Raw genomic sequence first — 21,474 nt, forward strand, 5'->3', positions numbered from 1 at the left:
CGTCGTCTAGACTTATTATAACTTAATGTATATATCTATTTATTGTCCATGTCAATATCTGGACATACTACATATACTATCGCAATATATCGGAAATTAGAGAATTGAAAACTAGCCCTCAACCTTTCTAAATTTATGTAATAGATTTGTCCTACCTTGAATCTAATTCAGTGATATTGAATTCTGCAGAGCACAGTTTAGCCACCCTACCGTTTCTGGGCAAGCTACCAGTACTAGACATTTGTACTCTGGTACTCTGGGCCATCCGAATTAAAATCTGCATGCATAGGGTAATCAATTCGAGCAGGTAATGGTTGAATTAGTACTACTATGTGGACATTAGTACTACTATGTGGACACTCAGTACATCACATCCAAAATATCAGGTTTAGTTTAATCAATGAATACGAATTCTAATATGACATTGATGTAAAGATTTTTTCAAGACCGATGATTTCACATGGTTATTATAACCGTTTCTTAATCTGAAACTATTATTTGAACCAAGTAGTTGTCGTGCCAGATATATGGAATCTGTAAAAGTAAAATTCACGAAGTCTTTATAAAGAAACTCATTACTTCTCTTCGTATTTTAACTTTCTAATTTAACGTCTTTAACTCAGCACGTCTTTACGAATCAAATTTGGATGCAATATGACTTTTCTTTTTGTCAGGTCGTATGCAATCTGGGAAACTCAGATGTAATACATGCAGTAAGTATGAAAAATATGTATATCATAAAGGACTGTTATTGTGTTCTCATACCATAATTACAGAAATACAATCAGAGCTTTATATCATAAAATGTAATAATATACATCTACATGTTCGTGCTAGCTACAATGGACCACGGACTTTAATTACAAATCACGGAGTTTAGTATAAGTCAATGAACGGACTTAAATCTTAAATATTTTTTTTTTTAGAAGCGTTTTGATCATTTGATACGAGTGTGATGTGATAAAACGTATTTTACGTGTTTGTTCTCTTTCATATTGACTTATATTAAAGTTGTCCCATAAGTTAAATCTAGTCATGGAGCTTTATATATTGCATAATATATAGCTGTAATAAACGTATCTGATCTGGCCATAGGCTCTCTTGTATAACGTCTTCAGAGACTCGTGAAAATGACACAATGCTCACATTTACGCTGTCAAGTTTACCTAAATCTGTTGTATATTTCAAACAGTATACTTTTTTTAGCCAGAAACTGATTAAACTGTCAGAGACTGATATTTGTGGAAATTCTCATTCAATCAAGTGGGTTATTAATAATTTATGCGAATTAAATATAAAACTGGAAACAAGTATGGCTGAATGTAAAGTTATTTTGATTTTAACCCATACTCAAACAATTTACACTAATTACTAAGGTGGGTATACTGTCACATAAATATATATTTAATTCTACATTGTAAATGAAAAGATATGTAAAATACTGTTTATCTTTTATGATAGATTTTTTCCGTGCGTGTATTTGTGTGTACGCATGCTTGCGGGCTTGCGTGCATGTATGTATGTATGTACCCGCGCATGTGTACGTGTGGTATTTCTTAAATATATTATAAGAAAAAAAAACAAACAAAAAACAACAAAACAACAACAACAAAAAACTCATGTCAGTTACAAACATTTTAAATATGTGCATATCAAATGGCTTTTAAAACAGGTTGAAATATAGAAAAACTATATGTTTCTATAGGATTTTTTTTTATCAATTCACCAAAATAACTTTGATATGTTTAGCATGTATCTAGATATAATGATATATTGAAAGTATTGAAAGTTAAAAACTCATAATCATTGCGTTTGAATTGAAATTTATATAAAACTATAAAAATCTTATAGGAAGACCTTAGAAAACCAGCTACGAGCACGTGAAAATCGTTCTGATCGATTTGACTAACCTATGGTTTTTTCAAACCCATCAATGTCAAACCCCGTTAAATACATGCGTAATCAGTCACACCAGATGTCTGCTAAGTGCTAGCTAGGATATAATAAACAGCAGTTGCACCGATGTAAGTTTTAGAATTTGAATGAGAATCTCACCATGACTGAGACCCAGCTTTGCCGTGCAAAATATTTAGTGGTGTACAGCCTCTATGGTGTATCAAATTACTTGAATTGCCTCCCCTAGCAGATAAAAAAGATAAACAAAGTTGAACAAGTGTTTTTCAGAGAAACTAAGTGTTATGTCGCAGTCAGACGATATGCAAGAGGCTGATCTTGGTCTTGGTGATGGATTGAAACCAGGGGGTCTAACAATTTTGTCATCGGAACCACAGAATTCGGACGAGAGCCATTTGTTGTCAAAAGTGTCATATAATTCGGATGGAAACAATCACTCCGGATGCAGCTGTTCAGAGGGATCTGAGGATGAATTTGAACTCACTTTAATGCCTATACAGCAAATACATGATCTCAAAACTCAGTATTCTTATTTAGTGCCAAAACATTCTAGTCGATCCTGTGAAACATTCAGTGATAAAAATGAAGAAAATCTTATTTATGATGATAGATATTTTGGTCCAAAGTCAAGTGAGAAATCCACTTGTGAAGAGAACTCTTACAGGGATACTGGAAAGGACAGCAATAATGATGATAGAAAACCAGAGTTTCCTACTTATGCCGATGTTTCATATGGAACATCTATCCGTCAACAGAAAGAGTTGTTTAATCAAAACATTGAGGAGATTAGGAAGAAGATGAATGTTTCTTTATCAAACACAAATAATTCTCCTGAAAAAGAAAGAGTGAAAGGTCAATAATTTCTTTTAATTTATGAGGCCCCCATTTTTACAATTTTTTGTAAATGCTAACACCATTGCTAATGAGAAAACAATACCGTTAAAACTTTACCTTGTAACCAAGTTGGTTTACTTACTTAGGTAACTAACTAACTATCTACTCTTTTCTAATTAATACAACTAAAAATACTGCACACCACAGGCTCAGGGAGTAAGGTGAAATTTTCTGGTTTTTTTTTTATCTAATTTCACCCTTTTAAATGATCAAAGAAAAGTTAACTCGCCAAAAGGGTCTAAATCTAAGCCAATATTGGGTTATACTGTATATGAATGGTCTGACACACTTACATCATGCTTCATTGGCCTGAAACAAAATTTTGTGATTTTAACAAGGGATTAAAGGAAAATTGTGCATTGATAGTGTTAGAAAAATTAAACATGTATGTATTATTTTCTCTAATTAACATTTAGTATCGCACTGTCAGTGTTTAACAGTGTGGTATAGAGTTGTCATGGCTATCACATAACCATAACCTATTATTTTGATAGCCTTCTCAACCCTTTCTTTCTCAACTGGTTTTTTCTTAGCATACTGTTTAAATTCATTGTTACAAGTAATTAAAGTAAGATATTTTGATAAGTAACCTTGTCATTATGTAAATATTATAATTATGTTAACGAACGAAAATCAAAACAAATATGTTTTAAAATGTAAAAGTGGGACTTTATTAATGACCTACTTACATGTTAGACCAGAATACAACACTTTTTGTAACATGATCATTCACTCACAAATGATAGTACATGTATATCTCTACAGAAATTTCTTCAAGGACTTATAAAATGAGAATTGAAATAGATCTATATAAATGTGAAATCTTAAGAATAATTGGGAAAGGCTAAAACTATAAGGATACATGTACTATTTTTTAAATCACAACAAGATGAAGTTGGTTTTTATTTAAACGTCTGCTGAGTGTACAGTTTGGAAAATGTATATTATCTATCTTAAATGTATTAATATGATTATCTATGAGGTTTATTTTAGAAATGCCCTATCATATTTATTTTTTTTATAGCTGAGAATCATAAACCTAGAAAGAAAAGGACATGTGAGGAGATTGCCATGAAGTTGGCTGAAACATTACAGGTAATTGTTTTACCCTTTAGTTTTGAAAATATTCAGTACAGAAATCACACTGGTTAGCAAAAAACATACTCCAAATCTACACTGTTGTTCCGGGCTGTCACAAGCTCACAAACACACAAGCTCAAGTAAATATATGGTGGATATGAACAATAACAAACATGTGTTATATTTACATACATAAACCCAAAAACTTGAAAAATACATGTGCTTACGGTATGCAGTTAGTAATGTTGAATACTAAAATGAACTTTGATGACTCTTTTGTGCACATGTTAACATAGTTAGATAAAATGATAGAACTTGTTTCTCTACAGGAAGTTGAGGATCTAAAGACAGAACTTGACACATGTGAACAAAGACTGGAATCAAAGTACAAAGCCATTGACATTCTTAGAAAACAGGTAAATTTAACCTTTATTTAGATTTGGTGTCAAATATAGATTTTTTTCATCAAATTTTAGGGTGAAAGGGTCAAACAGGTATCTATGTACATGTACAGCATGTTTAATAACAAAATTAAAAAACTATTTTTTCAAACTACAGACAGCAGATATATAGCTTTATAAACTTTGATTATAACATTCTTGTATGTTACAAAGCAAAGACACTGATTGTGAAAATTCTACAGAAATGAATGTAAGTATATAAAATCAGTATAATAGTACAGCAACTTTTGTAACTGAACTTTAGAAAGTGTCTTACTAGTAATCATATAGCTTTGCAAGCTTCAATACATTAACCCTAACCATCCTAAATATCATAAATGGACTTGTCCATCTTTCATACTTGATCTAACCATTCATCATTTTTAGGGACAATTTTGGTATGTTTACAAATGTATTGACTGAACAGTGAAAAGCCTGTACATCTGCTCCTGTCTGATCATGGTCTGCACTGATCACATGGTCTACACTGTAGGGTTATTTTTTGGCTTACTTTATAGCCGATATTCTGTCATATTCCCAATTGAAAATAGTATGAAATTCCTAATTCACTGGAAAATATTCCCAATTTGAAAGTTACAAAATAAAAATATTGAATAACAAATTCTAAAATCATTGAAAATAAGGGCTTCTCCACTGTTATGGTGCTTAAATGTTTGACGATGCCATCCTAGACAAATGTTTGAAGATGCCATCCTAAACAGTGATTCTTTGCATTCATTTAATCACTGCAAAATTTAAGTCATGCATTTTCCCCATTTTTATGCCGCCACAAAGTGGGGAGCATATAGCGTTGCACTTGTGCATCCGTACGTCTGTCCGTCCGAGCAAACATTTTGGGTTTAGGGGCTACAGAACAGTAAAGAGAACAAAAGAGAACAATAGGTTAATTCCGTGATCAAAGGGTTTATGGGCTAGTAGCCCTTAAGAAAACAAAGAAAATAACAAAGAAAATAGCCCGTAAACCCAAAATGTTGGAATGTCCATACGTCCCGAAATCTTGTGAACGCAACTCCTCTTTAAACCGGATGGCAGATTTTGCTTAAACTTCCAGGGATGAACAACCTTAATGTGTAGATGGTAGTAAAGGAAGGAATTTTCACTGTGACCAAATTTAACAGAATTATGGCCCTTTGTTGATTTTTTCACTATATAATACCATATAGAAATTTTGTGAACGCAACTCCTCTTAAACCGGATGGCAGATTTTGCTTAAACTTCCAGGGATACACAACCTTAATGTGTAGATGGAAGTAAAGGAAGGAATTTTTGCTGCGACCAAATTTAACAGAATTATGGCCCTTTGTTGATTTTTAGCTTGACTATTTGCAGAATAATCGAGCTAATGCAGTCACCCATTTGTCGGCGTCGGCTTCCCTGTGGTTAAGTTTTTGTATGTAAGCTGGTATCTCCATAACTACTAAAGGGAATGGATTGAGACTTCACACACTTGTTCTCTGTGATTATCTAAGATGATTGGCAAAAGTCCCATAACTCTGATTTGCTTTTTTACATAATTATGCCCCTTTTTCAACTTAGAAATTCTTGGTTAAGTTTTTGTGTGTAATGTGGTATCTCCATAACTACTGAAGGGAATGGATTGAAACTTCACACACTTGTTCTCTGTGATTATCTAAGCTGATTGGCATAAGTCCCATAACTCTGATTTGCTTTTTAGCTCACCTGTCACAGACAGGGTGAGCTTTTGTGATCGCTTTTCGTCCGGCGTCCGTCGTCCGTCCGTCGTCTGTCGTCCGTAAACTTTTACTTTAAATGACATCTCCTCATAAACAACTAGGCCAATTTCATCCAAACTTCACAGGAATGTTCCTTTGGTGGTCACCTTTAAAAATTGTTCAAAGAATTTAATTCCATGCAGAACTCTGGTTGCCATGGCAACCGAAAGAAAAAACTTTAAATATCTTCTTTTAAAAAACCCTAAGAGCTAGAGCTTAGATATTTGGCATGAAACATCTTCTAGTGAGTGTCTACCAAGTTTGTTCAAATAAAAGCCCTGGGGTCAAAATTGGCCCCGCCCCAGGGGGTCATTGATTTTCCCTATATGCATATAGTAAAAACTTAAAAAATCTTCTTTTAAAAAACTCAAAGAGCTAGAGCTAAGATATTTAGCATCAAACATGTTCTAATGGGTGTCTACCAAGTTTGTTCAAATAAAAGCCCTGGGGTCAAAATTGGCCCCGCCCCGGGGGTCATTGATTTTCCTTATATGTGTATAGCAAAAACTTAAAAAATCTTCTTTGAAAAAACCAAAATAGCTAGAGTTTAGATATTAAGCATGAAACATCTTCTAGTAGGTGTGTACAAAGTTTGTTCAAATAAAAGCTCTGGGGTCAAAACTGGCCCCGCCCCAGGGGTGTCATTGTTTTTAACTATATGTGTATAGTAAAAACTTTAAAAAATCTTCTTTTAAAAAGCCCAATGAGCTAGAGCTTAGATATTTAGCATGAAACATCTTCTTATAGGTGTCTACCAAGTTTGTTCAAATAAAAGCCCTGGGGTCAAAATTGGCCCCGCCCCAGGGGGTCATTGATTTTCCCTATATGCATATAGTAAAAACTTAAAAAATCTTTTTTTAAAGAACTCAAAGAGCTAGAGCTAAGATATTTAGCTTCAAACATGTTCTAATAGGTGTCTACCAAGTTTGTTCAAATAAAAGCCCTGGGGTCAAAATTGGCCCCGCTCCGGGGGTCATTGATTTTCCTTATATGTGTATAGCAACAATTTAAAAAATCTTCTTTGAAAAAACCCAAATAGCTAGAGTTTAGATATTAAGCATGAAACATCTTCTAGTGAGTGTCTACAAAGTTTGTTCAAATAAAAGACCTGGGGTCAAAATTGGCCTTGCCCCGGGGTCGATTGATTTTCCTTATATGTGTATAGCAAAAACTTAAAATCTTCATTGAAAAACCCAAACAGCTAGAGTTTAGATATTAAGCATGAAACATCTTCTAGTTAGTGTCTACAAAGTTTTTTCAAATAAAAAGCCCTGGGGTCAAAACTGGCCCCGCCCAGGGGTGTCATTGTTTTTAACTATATGTGTATAGTAAAAACTTTAAAAAAAAATCTTCTTTTTAAAAAGCCCAATGAGCTAGAGCTTAGATGTTTAGCATGAAACATCTTCTTATGGGTGTGTGTGGGGGGGGGGGGGGGCTATATACAGGTGAGCGACCTCAGGGCCATCATGGCCTCTTGTTTACATAATTATGCCCCTTTTTCGACTTTGAAATTCTTGGTTAAGTTTTTGCATGTAAGCTTGTATCTCCATAACTACTGAAGGGAATGGATTGAAACTTCACACACTTTTTCTCTGTGATTATCTGAGATGATTGGAACAAGTCCCGTAACTCTGATTTGCTTTTTTACATAATAATGCCCCTTTTTTGACTTAGAAATTCTTGGTTAAGTTTTTGCGTGTAAGCTGGTATCTCCATAACTACTGATGGGAATGGATTGAAACTTCACACACTTGCTCTCTGTGATTATCTAAGATGATTGGCACAAGTCCCATAACTCTGATTTGCTTTTTTGCATAATTATGCCCCTTTTTTGACTTAGAAATTCTTGGTTAAGTTTTTGCGTGTAAGCTGGTATCTCCATAACTAATGAAGGGAATGGATTGAAACTTCACACACTTGGTCTCTGTGGTTATCTAATATGATTGGCACAAGTCCCATAACTCTGGTTTGCTTTTTTGCATAATTATGCCCCTTTTTTTGACTTAGAAATTCTTGGTTAAGTTTTTGCGTGTAAGCTGGTATCTCCATAACTACTGAAGGAAATGGATTGAAACTTCACACTCGTGTTGTCTGTGATTATCTTAGATGATTGGCACAAGTCCCATAACTCTGATTTACTTTTTCACATAATTATTCCCCTTTTTCGATTCATAAATTCTTAGTTAAGTTTTTGTGTGTAAGCTTGTATCTCCATAACTGCTGAAGGGAATGTATTGAAACTTGAAGGGTTTGTACCTTTTCAGACAATTTTATGTATTCATATAGGTAAGCATTATTATACTCAATGAAACACCCTTGTGACAAATTTTCGAATAGTCGAGCGTTACTGTCCTCCGACAGTTCTTGTTTCACTATATACCATATATATGTTGTCAGTGGGGGCATCCATGTCCTTTGAACACAGTTCTAGTTTTAACAAAACATTGCTGAAATTCCCAATTCTATGCGTGTGGGTCACCACCAGCAGATTAAGAGTGTAATACATCTCTATTGTAGGCAGAGGAAGCCCAGAAACAGCTCAGATTCACTGAAAGGACCTCAAAGGAAACTTCTCTAAAGTTGTCTCAGGTAATGTCTGTTTTGAATGAAATGCTATTCTAACAAATGTTCAAACATTACTGTATTATTGTATGAAATTTCAACATGTTTGTAAAGATGTAACACATAATGTGATGCTGTAAAAACTGTATGTAAAAAAAGGTTTGCCCTCTTGTAAGGATAGATGTTAGTTGATGTATATATAAAATATTGTTTATTTATTATAAATGAATAGAAAAGGTAAATATAATGCTCTTAACACTTTTGTGATATGGTTTTTCCCAAACAAATCAAATAATGTGGTTAAAATTTGACATAAAGTTTAATACAGATTGTATATAGATGATAAAATTATCACAAATGTCCAATGAAAATTGACATTATTACATACAAATATAAAACCTTGAATAAAGCATGCTGATTTCTTATGTCTGTTTTCTATAAAGTTACTGCAGACTTTACAGTGTTTTTAAATTTAAATGTTATGTAATATCTCTGAAAATGCTTAAGATGAGTACTAATATTCCTTTTGCTTTCCATTAAAAGCATGATACTCATATACATGGAATTTTAGAGATTTTATACCTATTTTAGATAAAGAGTTGTTACTGTTCTGAAATTTGTGATTTTATATGTGTTCTCTCCCTTTGACTGTAAAAATGTGTGATGTTATACCAAATATAATGTAAGTGTTCTCTCCCTTTGACTGTGAACCTCATGACATTTAAGATATAGGGGTTATAAATTGGACATTTATGTTAGAGTGTTTATTGTTGGCTGTCAAACACTTGCCTGTTATTTATGTGGGCTTGAATCCCTTAGGGACTTAGATTTCAGCTACATGTGTATTATATGCCCAGTACCAGATTTAGTATGCACAAGTGCACCTTGGGTCTTTGCTACCTTAAAAGCTGAGAAGTCAAAATAATTGTGGCACTCTTTCCTATGTCCAAGAGAAAAAAAGTGTAATTAGTCCCCTACCGGTTTACCGGAGGGGACCTTAGGTTTACCCTCCGTCCGTCTGTCCGTCCGTCTGTCCGTCCGTCTGTCTGTCAGTCCGTCAGTCCGTCCGTCCACAAAACTGGATCCCGCGATAACTTGAAAAGTACTGAAAATATTTTTATGAAACTTGGTATATGGATAGATGGCAGTATGGAGATTATGCACGTCTTTTTCTTTTCTTCCTATGTTGAAAATTCTGGTTGCTATGGCAACAAATAGGCTGAAAATATGGCAAATTTTACACATAAACTGGATCCAGTGATAACGCAAAAAGTACTGGAAATATTTTTATGAAACTTGACATATGGGTAGATGGCAGTCTTGGGATTATGCACGTCTTTTTCTTTTCTTCCTATGTTGAAAATTCTGGTTGCTATGGCAACAAATAGGCTGAAAATATGGCAAATTTTACACATAAACTGGATCCAGTGATAAAGCAAAAAGTACTGGAAATATTTTTATGAAACTTGACATATGGGTAGATGGCAGTCTTGGGATTATGCACGTCTTTTTCTTTTTTTCCTATGTTGAAAATTCTGGTTGCTATGGCAACAAATAGGCTGAAAATATGGCAAATTTTACACATAAACTGGATCCAGTGATAAAGCAAAAAGTACTGGAAATATTTTTATGAAACTTGACATATGGGTAGATGGCAGTCTTGGGATTATGCACGTCTTTTTCTTTCTTCCTATGTTGAAAATTCTGGTTGCTATGGCAACAAATAGGCTGAAAATATGGCAAATTTTACACATAAACTGGATCCAGTGATAAAGCAAAAAGTACTGGAATATTTTTATGAAACTTGACATATGGGTAGATGCAGTCTTGAGATTATGCACGTCTTTTTATTTTCTTCCTATGTTAAGAATTCTGGTTGCTATGCAACAAATAGGCTGAAATTATGGCAAATTTTACACATAAACTGGATTCAGTGATAAAGCAAAAGTACTGGAAATATTTTTATGAAACTTGACATAATTATGGTAGATGGCAGTCTTGAGATTATACACGTCTTTTTCTTTTCTTCCTATGTTGAGAATTCTGGTGCTATGGCAACACATTAGACTGAAAATATCGGCAAATTTTACACATAAACTGAATCCAGTGATAACTCAAAAAGTACTGGAAATATTTTTATGAAACTTGACATATGGGTAGATAGCAGTCTTGAGATTATGCATGTCTTATCTGTTCTTCCTATTTTGAAAAAATATCGGTCGCCTTGGCAACAAATAGGCTTAAAACATGGCAAATATAACAATATTTGTGATTAGTCAAAAAGAGCTGAAAATTTTTATGAAATTGCATCTTTAATTCAAGAGTAATTCTCTCTTTAAGAATTTTGCTTTTCAAATATTATATTTTGGTAACAGGGATGTTTCAAATATTAACTTTAGAGTGTCCTTCAGTCCGTCTGTCTGTCTGTTCATAAAAACTGTTTCCTGTGATCACTTTTAAAGAACTTTTCCAACAAGTTTACTTAAAATAGAGAAAATTGAAACATTAGTGAATGGCCAATGGCCCTTCAGAATGTTGATGGGGTTCTAACCGGTAGGGGACTTATGGATTGCTTGCAATACTATGATAATTGCTTGTTTATTATGTTATACCAGCCAAAGTCCCTTGTTTATTTTTAGCCCCTTTATTTTCATATTGTCACAATTAGATACTACATTTCCTTTTATAATACATTAAAAATTTAGTTCCAGTCAAGATTTCTTTATTTCTCACTTTTTTTTAATAAATACTTGCAAGAACTGTAACCCTGTGTTTCATAAATAATGCTGAAGTGGAGTATTATCTTTCTTTCCATATGATGAAGGGAATTAACTTGTACAGTCTAATTTGTTGAAAATGGCTGGGTTTCCTCCCTTTAACTATTACCAAAATAATGAGTCTTGTCATTAGTCTATGTATATTTCACCGAGTTTCTGTGTGCCTTGCTACCTATGAATGTTTGTTACATGCACTTCCTGTATGCTAAAAAGCTGCAGACATTATTACAAAATTTGGTTATAATTTATCAAATATGGATAACAGAAAAAAAGGAAGATTTGACATGTTTGTGTGTGAAATACTAATAATTGTATCTCAAAACATGTATTATTATGCATTGAAGAAAAATCCTTTTAATTGTTTCTAAATTATTATGAATTTATTGAAATTGTATACCTGTATTTCTGACTTTGATCTACCTGATATTTCTGTATGTATATACTAATGGCATTGAATGCACCTGTTTTTATTGCATGTTGCATGATGTCACAGGAGATTTGTGAGTTACAATTTCAAGTTGAGCGACAAGAAAACTCGATACTAGATAGCCAAGAAGTCTGGGCACACAGATTTGATAGGTAAGGTAGAGCAGTTATTAACATTGTTCTTATAGATGTAGGAAAACTTCACATTGTATTGATATGTACTCAAAGTAGTAGGTGCTAAAACCATAAAAGTCATATGAAAGGTTTATGAACAATCTTTATGGATAATGTATGTTGTGTTGAGAAATGAGTGTTATTGGAAGATTGGAAGATTTCACTCTGTATCACGGCAGTAAGCCACATTGAATTTACAAGAGCACAGTTCAGCTACCGCATCGTTCCTGGGCAGGCTGTCAAGCAGTTTACCAGTTTACTAGTTGCCTTCACTTTTGCAAGGAACTGATAACTTTAGTGCATACAAGAGCAGCTTACAGTGCGAATGTCTGTAGAAAGGATTTCATGATGAATCACAACAAAGTGACCTACATTGGGAAATGAGATGGTCTGTTGTACTTTATACAGTTGTATTTGACATTTTAGAAATTCTCCTTGTTAAAACATACTACCTTTTCACCTGTCTAATGGATATCTAAAAGTTATATAGTGTATTAGATTTAGAATTAACACTAAGACAAATTTTTAGTGTAGATGATAATATTAGTATTTACTAGATAAATTCAATTGTAGCATTTATCAGTATATACAGTAACCATGCTTAAAACTAACATTCTACAATTTGTTGTGTTATTAAGATTGTAACCAGATATTGAAATCTAATATAGAAATCTCACAAGATTATTCATTGATCTCTGGAAATGTCCAATAAGGAAGTGCCATTTTTAAATTGTTCATAATACACAGGTTGGTCATGTCATGATGTGTGACAGTGTCTGTAACGTGATAATATTCCAAAAATAATTCCAAAAGTGTCTAATCCCCAGAATAATCTCCTGTAACTAAATATTTATCACATCAGTTCTTTCAGATAACTTGTCTTTTTTTCTAAGGTCAAAATTTAATTTTTTTTACCTCTGACATGCCTGATTGCTTTGATGCACATGCAATTGTTTTTGTGTATACATTGGGTAAAACTTATATCGGATCTTTGCATAAATGCTTGTTCAGAAAATCAAAGTTTTTTATTTAGCTTTCTTAGAATTATAGTTAATCTCTCTTATATTAACTTTGCTTAATGCTTAGAAATTATTTTGTTACTGCTTTATAACCACTAGTTTAGCTTTAAAGCATTTTCCTTATTTCACCATATTTCTTCAGTGAACATTTTATTAGCTCCTTTTTCAAAAGAAAAAGCAGAGCTGTTTTCATGACCCACATAATTATTGGCAGGTTGGTTAATTTTTGTTTATGGTCATTAATGTCAATGCTAATATAACTATGACTTTGAAACTTTATATATGGATGCACCTTGATAAGTTCCACCAGCCGCACCCATTGTCAGGTCTAAAGGTCAAGGTCACTGGGATTTGTTGTAACAAAACATCAAACTGGCCATGAAGGCAAAGTGCCTTGACCTAGGAACATTAAACTTTGTATGAAGACGTATCTTGAGGATGTCTAACTCCCATATATATTTTCAGGTCAAAATGTCAGAGGTCAAGGTGACTTGGTCCTGTAATAAAAAACCATAAAATTGGTCATTAAAGCAATGTGAAATAACCTAATAACTTCAAACTTTGTATGTAAATGATCCTTGGTGATTTGTAACTGCCATATCCATTTTAAGGTCAGATGGTCAAAGGTCAGGGTCACTTAAATAAGTATGCAAAATATAAAACTGGCTATTTTAATCAGGATGTATTGACCAAGGAACTTCAAACATTGTATTTCAGATCACGGTCATCTTGACCTGTACCGGTAAAAAAAGGCATAGAACTGGCTAATAAATCAGTGAATAAATACCCAAGGAACTACAAAATTAGTCCAATCTGCCATAGTTATTTTTGATCAAAATATTAAAGGTCAAGGTTGCTTGATATATGGATTCATCTGGAAGAGTTCTATGCCCATTTCTTGGTCAAAATTCAATGTGACCTTTAATTCAAGTTATTTCTTTATTTAGAAAATGAGTAGATTTCTATCCAATACTGAGAAAAGTTGAGCATGCTGCTCCTTTGACAGTTATAGTGTGAAATTTTCTTTTTGGTTTCTTTTAATTATCAAAGTCCATTTATGGTGTTACTTCTTTTTTACCTCACCTGTCACAAAGTGATAGGGTGAGCTTCTGTGATCGCTTTTTGTCTGTCCGTCCGTAGTCCGTCTGTCCGTAAACTTTTACTTTAAATGACATCTCCTCATAAACCACTAAGCCAATTTCATCCAAACTTCACATGAATGTTCCTTTGGTGGTCACCTTTGAAAATTGTTCAAAGAATTTAATTACATGCAGAACTCTGGTTGCCATGGCAACCAAAAGAAAAAAACTTTGAATATCTTCTTCTAAAAAAATCCAAAGAGCTAGAGCTTAGATATTTGGCATGAAACATCTTCTAGTGAGTGTCTACCAAGTTTGTTCAAATAAAAGCCCTGGGGTCAAAATTGGCCCCGCCCCAGGGGGTCATTGATTTTCCCTATATGCATATAGTAAAACCTTAAAAAGTCTTCTTTGAAAGAACCCAAAGACCTATAGCTAAGATATTTATCATGAAAATCCTCTAATGGGTGTCTACAAAGTTTGTTTAAATAAAAGCCCTGGGGTCAAAATGGGCCCCGCCCTGGTGACATTGATTTTCCTTATGTGTGTATAGCTCAAACTTAAAAATCTTCTTTGAAAAAATCCGAATAGCTAGAGTTAAGATATTAAGCATGAAACATTTTCTAGTAAGTGTTTACAAAGATTGTTCAAATAAAAGCCCTTGGGTCAAAACTGGCCCTGCCCCAGGTGTGTCATTGTTTTTAACTATATGTGTAAAGAAAAAACTTGACCAGCTAGACCTTAGATGTTTAGCATGAAACATCTTCTAATGGGTGTCTACCAAGTTTGTTCAAATAAAAGCCCTGGGGTTTAAACGGGCCCCTCTCTGGGGGCCTATATACAGGTGAGCGACTTCAGGGCCATCATGGCCCTCTTGTTATTTATTTTTTAAACAATGATTTAGCTAATGCAATATTATGTAAATTTGTGAAGAAAAATGGTAATTTCAGCACATTTTTCCCCAACATTTCCTTACTTTCAGTTCATTAATTATTTTTATCTTTGTTTTGTATTTATTTAAGTGAAGAATAGATATTTCTATCTTAACTTTCAGGTATAACAAATTTTCTCAAATTGATTTCTCTCTAATGTTCATTTATGAAAATATAAGATTGACTTTGGTAACCTAGTAAATGTCTCAAATCAATTACAAATTCTTGTAGTCAGTACTGTAACCAAGCAATAATGAATATTTTGGAATAATCAGTACAATGAACTGCATAACATTTCCGTTACAAATCAGCAATTAACTGTTTGCTATAAACATTACTGTAACCAAACAACAGCTATAAACATTACTGTTACCAAACAACAACATTAAAGAGTTATCCAACTGTAACAACTTTTATAAGTGCAGGAACATCTTAAGGTTGAAAATGAGACATTCTTTGAATTCCCTTTGAACAACCAATTTGCATGCACTTCCGCAAACATACATGTATAATCATCATTTTTGAAATAGAAAATAAAAACTTATTAAAATATTGTCATGGTTACAGTACTGAACTTACTTCACGTTCGTATTTATATATATGCTCCCTATATTCACACTTTGTATGTAGGTTAATGTAGCTGGTGGTGGTAGTAGTGATAGAGTTACCTCCCTTGTTGTCCAGCCCGACCAGGATCTTGGTGAATTGTCAACGCAACTTTTAAAGCCAAGACGGCAGGCTGACAGACAGAAAGATGATCATAAACCTAAAACTGTTCCTGTAGAAAAATATAGAAGGTATTTAGTTCTCGGGAATGATAGCTTGGTACAAGTGATTTGATAGTTTTAGCTTTGATAAAAAAGACCTTTGTAACATAAGTAAAGATTAAAGAAAAATCAAATTTAGGTCCCAGTTTAATATTAAGATGAAATTATAAATATTTTCTTGTATGTGGCAAAAAAAAGTGATAAGTAATTTTGATCTGACTTTCATTTTTTTTTAAATTTTTAGTAATTTCTAGCTAATCTGTTTCACAGAAAAATTCAAGCTATTATGAGCACTGCATCATTGTCATCAATGTTATTGTGCAGAAACTTTGATGCTTTAGAAATTACCAACATGAAACTTGGAGTACTTGCTTATCTAGACATGATGCAGTCATTAGACAAGGGGCATAATTCTGAAAAGCTATACAGTACCTTTTTGTGTCGCCTTGAAAAAGGCGACATATAGGGGTTACTTTTGTCGGCGGCGTCATTGTCGGCGTCGTTGTCGTCGTCGTCGCTGTCGGCGTCCCCTTAAGCTTGTCCGGAGCATAAGTCAGTCATTATAAGTCGGATTGACTTCAAACTTAGTATGCATGCTTCTCATAATGACCCGAAGTGCAGTGAACAAGAACCTGTACTCTGTACTTCTTATTTTTTGAGTTATTGCCCTTTGAGGATGATAGATCTCATTAAGAAGAAGTGCAGTGCACAAGAACTGGTACTCTGCATTTCTTATTTTTTGAGTTATTGCCCATTGTTAATTTTCATACTTTATTTTTGTCCAGGCCTTTTCTCCTAAAGTATAAAAGCTATGGACATGAAACTTCATAGGATGATAGATCTCATTAAGAAGAAGTGCAGTGCCCAAGAACTGGTACTCTGCATTTCTTATTTTTTTGAGTTATTGCCCTTTGTTAATTTTCATACTTTATTTTTGTCCAGGCCATTTCTCATAAATTATAAAAGCTTTAGACTTGAAACTTAATAGGATGATAGATCTTATTGATAAGAAGTGCAGTGCACAGAAACAGCTGATCTGCATTTCTTATTTTTTGAGTTATTGCCCTTTGTTGATTTTCAAATTTCATTTTTGTCTTTGCCATTTCTCTTAAACTATATTGTTCACAAGGCAACACATCCGACTCGCGGAGTTCTAGTTTAACTAAATTACAGAATTTACTTAGAATATTTGTCAATAATGGTAATTTTAACAGACAAGCGTAAAATGACACAAGTGCTCTTGTTTTTCATATATTGCTATGTGGTGAAACATGGATTGATTCAAAGGTTTATTTGCATGAAGGATTGGGTTTCATTGCTTTAATCTGACGCAGCTTTTTGCTTCATTTGAAATTTTTAGCCATTTTAATTCTTATCACACTTGATATCTTTTAATGGATTTGTCCGTCTTTTCAACCTGGCCCAAACCATTTATTGGGGATATTCCGTATAAGGACTGACTGGGCAGTGGACAGTGCACACAATGCTCACCAGCTATTTAAGTCCTGTGCTGGACGCAAGTGTCAAATCCCTTGCGGCCAGCAGGCTGAGGGCATGGTTTATACAACTTTGGTTTACATCCAATAGGCAATCATACAAGCCACATATCTAAGCACATTCAAAAATCATGATATTTTATTTTTAGTAAGAAACAGTATCTTTTAAACTCCTGCAGAGATCGAAAATTCCACTCATCCACTGGTAATTACTAGTAGAATTAAGGAGTATTTGATGCAGGATGAATAGAAAAATGTTGTCTGCACATTGGATTTAGAAACTACTCGTCCTAGGATGAGTGACTCTCAAAATATTTTTTGATGCTTGCCCTGTCTATAGAATTCATCTACCGTTTATAGATTTCTAATATCTGTAAAACATTTAATATTATATCCTGCAATATAATCTCTAAACCATCACTAAATTTATTCTATAACTCTTTAATATTATCTAGCTTATAATTATAATATATTATACTAACGCATATATGATACGTGTATATTCTATTGAAGTCAGTTTTATAGTCACAATGTAGATAAATGAGTACATAATCTTCAAAAACTGGGATATGGTTTACATGAATATTGTATGGATAAAGCCTTTAAACAGGAGATACCAGACATTACATTATGCTTTTGCTTCACATGCATGTAATTTTTATGGATGTTGTTTTTATTTAAAGATTTTTATATGGGTTGGTTACCTGATTGTACAATGAACATTTTAATTTTGACCTGCTGCTCTTTCCGTATTTAAAAAGGGACACATTAAAAAAAAAATTGCTGTTCAGTGGTTAGTTTTGCTCCCCTTCACAAAGAAGTTAGGGTATATTGTTTTGCATTTGTCTGTCACCAAATGGTTTTTTAATCAATAACTAAAGAACGATTAGGAACTTCAAACTTGGTATGGTGATTGTTCATGACCAGTAGATGGCCCCTATTGATTTTGGGGATAAAGGTCAAGGTCTTATTGACCTTGTAGGTATAAATGGTTTCTGATCAATAACTAAAGAACACTTAGGCCTAGGAACTTCAAACTTGGTATGGTGATTACTCATGACCAGTAGATGAACCTTATTGATTTTGGGGCAAAGGTCAAGGACACATAGTAACCTGACCAAATGACTAATTGGCTGCCGATAGGGGGCATACATGTTTTACAACCATATCTTGTTTCTAAAGAATACATACTACTGATGTCATGTAAGATCAATGAAATGGAAAAAAAATGACATTCTTTTTCCTTATGTCATGTAACCTATTATTTATAAACATTTTAACTACAGAAACTTGTGTCAAAGAAACAAAGCTTTAATGAAATACTTTTAAGAGTCAAGAACAGAAGACCTCAGTGAAAATAACAAGCTCAGAAAATGGGTATTTTGATACAACTATGGTTTATGGTTTATATGAATACAAATTTACATATTCCAAATTTTATTTTCTCAGTTGCTAAGTTGTTTCCATACATGAAATGATTTAATTAAGGGAGTTCCACAGTTGTCTTTTTTCTCAATATGAAACCTGATATTGATACAAGTATTTTTAAGTGGCTGTGAAAAGATTTTTATTTTTTGTGTTATTTAAAGCTGTGGACAGGGAGAATGATGAGCTTCTGGCATTGTTAGACATACAAGAGAGGGCAAAATATGAGAAGACAAGAAGTGTGTCCTCGGAAGAGAATTACTGCTCGTTCTCAACTACTGAGGTAATTAAATGCAACAAACTTAACCCCAACATGTTTCTCTGATTGTCTCCCTTGATATTCCAGTCATATATCCTTTAATGAGATGTATACAACTAAAATATATAAATAAATATGATTGTTGGGTTGTTGTTTTTTTTTTCAAGTTAGTTAAAAGTTATTTATGTATGTTGAAAGAAACAGAATTATGAGCAATGTTTAATCTGAAATTGTCATTCAAGCTTATGAAGTCATGTTTTGTTTAAACTGCTTATACTGAATTATTTTTTCTCTTATCAATCAGTTTGTGGGCATAATTTTACAACTATTTGTTTTATAATCTGTTGTTTATTTGTCTTTGTATGTCACAAAATTTTAACCTTAACAAAAAAAGATCCTTTTTCTATACAGCCTCCAAACTTTCCACAGGTGCACTTGCACCTTGATGAGCCAATTGGAGGTCAGTGTGGTCAAAGGTCAAGGTCATACCCTGGGGGCATGGCGTTCATTTTAATTATTAGTTTTTTTGGGGATAATATTTAAGACTTTACCAGTTAAATTTTTTTTTTTTTTGCTCGTGTAATCAACCATTTATATACATGAATTAAGTGTAATGGAAGATTTTTCAGGTATTTGTAAGTTATGATTACATGTATATGACATGATTATTTACAGGCTTGGCATTGCTAGGAGCATGGTAGGTTTGTAGAATATCAACACCTAATCCATCGTACAATGTGCCCACTGCTGCTCTGGGCCTAATTCCTGAAGAAAAAATTGGGTCAAAATGAAAGAAGGGATGGTAAATTTTAGGAACTCAAACTCTTCTTATGTTCAAATAAAAAAATCTATCATAAAAAAAAATAAATGATTTCCATTCTGAAAACATTCGGCCCCACTGTTGTAAAACTTGTTCAGTTGATTCCAATTGATTTTACATCCAAATGTATTTAGTAAAAAAAGTTAACAATGCCAACAGGAGAATAGGGTTCTGGGTTCTTGCATTCAGACTGGTATGTTTCAGTTAGTTTACCCATGCTGGAAATCTCATTTAGGGTTGGCGAGGTGCCAGATGAAGGCTTGTGCCTTTAAACATGTTGCATTTTGGTGCTTTTAAAATGATACTGGGTGTCTAGGGAGTGAATGAACAAAAACGGGGTCCAAAATCTTATCGCCTAAGGGAAGTTCTCCAAATAAGTTTATTATCATGTACAGCAAGTTGGAAATTACAAAACCCAATTTCCTGGTGTAGAGGAAAAAAAAGGGAAATCAAATGAAATGTTGAAAAATTAATCTATTGAAAAAGCCCAAATTAAAAATATGTAGGAAATATGCAAGAAAAAAACAATAAATGGTATTTTTAGTTTGATCAATATAAATTGGGGTTCAGAATTTAAAACCTAACTCAATGTCACCCAAATTTAAAGTATGGTTCACACAATATTTTACAATTCAAGAAATAATGAATATTATGACAATAAATTTAAATTTGTTTTCATTAAATGTTTAAAAATTTTACTGTTTTATAAATTTAGTTACTCGCTATTACAAATTGTTAGAGACGAGCCTTTATCACACCGTAATGCTTAACCCGGAAAGCGTTTGGGGAACATTTGCAGAGGAATAAATCTCTAACCAGCCTAAGTTAGCTAATATAAGTTCAGGAAAGGGCAGAGTACAGGAAACTTATCTGGGAAACTCTAAACTAAACTTTGCCCTCAATGGCTGATTTGGTTAGTCTAAATGGATGAAAGGATGTTGTTTTTTTTAAAATACATTTGCCCATTGTGTTTAAATGGTGAATGCATTGGAAAAGTACCCAATAACTTTACATTTTGCCATAATTTAATCAGTGCCTCAAATTTTAACTATGCAAAAAATAATTAAACAATAATCCATGTGACCCAAGAAAAATAAACAAAAAATGGTTTGGAAACATTTCAGTTTACAAAAAGATGGGGAGTCTTTGGTGGTTTAAGTTCCAAATTTAAAGTTTATAATATTTTTCCAAATATCAACTGTTGCCAAATCGCCATTTAACATCAATGTTTTAGATATAATTAGTAAAAAATAGTCAATTTCAGCTAAATTGACAAATGAAAAAATAACATAATGTTCCACTTTCAGGAGAGAAAGCTTAAAAATTTGTGAAAATTTACAAAAAAAAAAATAAAATAAATAAATATAATTCAGAACCCAAAAATGTTATAAATAAAATTGAATAGGCAAATTTTTATAATTGTGTGAAGAGCAATTGTTGTTCCAATATCAAAAACCTTTGCCTTTTGATAAAGAAGTTTGTTTGACCATTTTTGCAGAGGAGTCACAATTTCTATCAGTGGCAATCTGTTCCCCAATACTCATCATTTAATAAAAAACCTTTAAAGCAAAACTAATAGAAGGTTTTTCAATTTTCCAATAGGAAACAGGTGTATTATGAAAATTAAAGCATTAAAAGGGGTTTAACACAAAAATT

At 33.1% G+C, this 21,474-nt stretch overlaps 1 protein-coding gene across 2 annotated transcripts; it reads left to right on the forward strand.

The window, feature by feature from the left end:
* The first annotated feature begins 1,995 nt into the window (after positions 1–1,995).
* LOC132749223 (coiled-coil domain-containing protein 125-like) lies at positions 1,996–16,226 on the forward strand. 2 transcript variants are annotated; one of them, XM_060738940.1, is made up of 6 exons: positions 1,999–2,766; positions 3,833–3,903; positions 4,218–4,304; positions 8,600–8,671; positions 11,915–12,000; positions 15,682–15,822. In XM_060738940.1, the coding sequence occupies exons 1-6, from the start codon at positions 2,199–2,201 to the stop codon at positions 15,689–15,691; spliced, it is 894 nt and encodes a 297-aa protein (XP_060594923.1). In that variant the 5' UTR covers positions 1,999–2,198; the 3' UTR covers positions 15,692–15,822. The 2 variants fall into 2 exon arrangements, with proteins under 2 accessions (XP_060594922.1, XP_060594923.1); XM_060738939.1 differs by lacking the exon at positions 11,915–12,000 and having other exon boundaries at positions 1,996–2,766; positions 15,682–16,226.
* Positions 16,227–21,474: the final 5,248 nt, after the last annotated feature.

This window comes from Ruditapes philippinarum, unplaced genomic scaffold (assembly GCF_026571515.1).
Source record: "Ruditapes philippinarum isolate M1 unplaced genomic scaffold, ASM2657151v2 ctg891_1_1_1_1, whole genome shotgun sequence".
NCBI classification, from domain to species: domain Eukaryota; kingdom Metazoa; phylum Mollusca; class Bivalvia; order Venerida; family Veneridae; genus Ruditapes; species Ruditapes philippinarum.

What these genes read in the sequence shown, in the direction of transcription:
- LOC132749223 (XM_060738939.1), top strand. Translation starts at nt 2,199, where the DNA reads ATGTCGCAGTCAGACGATATGCAAGAGGCTGATCTTGGTCTTGGTGAT. An exon ending in TTGACATTCTTAGAAAACAG is followed by an intron (nt 4,305 to 8,599) that starts GTAAATTTAACC and finishes TCTCTATTGTAG; the next exon opens with GCAGAGGAAGCCCAGAAACA. An exon ending in CTTCTCTAAAGTTGTCTCAG is followed by an intron (nt 8,672 to 15,681) that starts GTAATGTCTGTT and finishes CTTTGTATGTAG; the next exon opens with GTTAATGTAGCTGGTGGTGG.